This window comes from Branchiostoma floridae, chromosome 6 (genome assembly GCF_000003815.2).
Source record: "Branchiostoma floridae strain S238N-H82 chromosome 6, Bfl_VNyyK, whole genome shotgun sequence".
Lineage (NCBI taxonomy): Eukaryota > Metazoa > Chordata > Leptocardii > Amphioxiformes > Branchiostomatidae > Branchiostoma > Branchiostoma floridae.
The window spans coordinates 20,265,086-20,266,200 of NC_049984.1; the positions used below are offsets into that span (position 1 = coordinate 20,265,086).

The 1,115-nt window shown below is 41.3% G+C and overlaps 1 protein-coding gene across 1 annotated transcript in view; it reads left to right on the forward strand.

Moving 5' to 3' along the window:
* LOC118418182 (vacuolar protein sorting-associated protein 4B-like) overlaps positions 1 to 1,115 on the forward strand; it is a 12,687-nt gene that overhangs the window by 4,036 nt on the left and 7,536 nt on the right. The window contains exon 5 of the mRNA XM_035824020.1: positions 957 to 1,081. Within this exon, the coding sequence (XP_035679913.1) occupies positions 957 to 1,081 (125 nt within the window). The remainder of the gene's footprint in view (positions 1 to 956; positions 1,082 to 1,115) is intronic.

Below are 1,115 nucleotides of genomic sequence, written 5' to 3' on the forward strand. Positions count from 1 at the left end.
AAAAATGTTGCCTTTCTAGTAGTTATACATTTTCTGTCATGATACCAAAATACAACAGAAATATGTACTCAAAATATATCCTGATGCTGCTGAAGATATTGCCACCAGATGGTCAAACTGCATGTTGATTATTCCTGAGATGACATCTCAGTGAACATAGCATTGTGGCACCTGGCACCATTGGTTGCAAAAAGAAGAAAATTTTCTTCATCATCAAGATCTCAGATGCAGGCTTTTTAACATCTGAAGTTCTAAACAATACAAGAAGGGCCAGATGCTTGCAGAGTCTTGCAAGTGTTGAGTGTATGTGTCTTGAAGTGTTGAGTGTATGTGTTCTGTGTTGCAGAGTCTTGAAGTGTTGAGTGTATGTGTTCTGTGTTGCAGAGTCTTGAAGTGTTGAGTGTATGTGTTCTGTGTTGCAGAGTCTTGCAAGTGTTGAGTGTATGTGTTCTGTGTTGCAGAGTCTTGAAGTGTTGAGTATATGTGTTCTGTGTTGCAGAGTCTTGCAAGTGTTGAGTGTATGTGTTCTGTGTTGCAAGGTCTTGAAGTGTTGAGTGTATGTGTTCTGTGTTGCAGAGTCTTGAAGTGTTGAGTATATGTGTTCTGTGTTGCAGAGTCTTGAAGTGTTGAGTGTATGTGTGCTGTGTTACAGAGTCTTGAAGTGTTGAGTGTATGTGTTCTGTGTTGCAGAGTCTTGAAGTGTTGAGTGTATGTGTTCTGTGTTGCAGAGTCTTGAAGTGTTGAGTGTATGTGTTCTGTGTTGCAGAGTCTTGAAGTGTTGAGTGTATGTGTTCTGTGTTGCAGAGTCTTGAAGTGTTGAGTGTATGTGTTCTGTGTTGCAGAGTCTTGAAGTGTTGAGTGTATATGTTCTGTGTTGCAGAGTCTTGAAGTGTTGAGTGTATGTGTTCTGTGTTGCAGAGTCTTGAAGTGTTGAGTGTATGTGTGCTGTGTTACAGGTGCCATTGTGATGGAGACACCCAATGTGAAATGGAATGATGTAGCTGGTCTGGAGGCAGCCAAGGAAGCCCTGAAGGAGGCAGTCATTCTGCCCATCAAGTTCCCTCACCTCTTCACAGGTAAATCAAGGTTTGACAAGTTTATGTAGTAAGATCAAG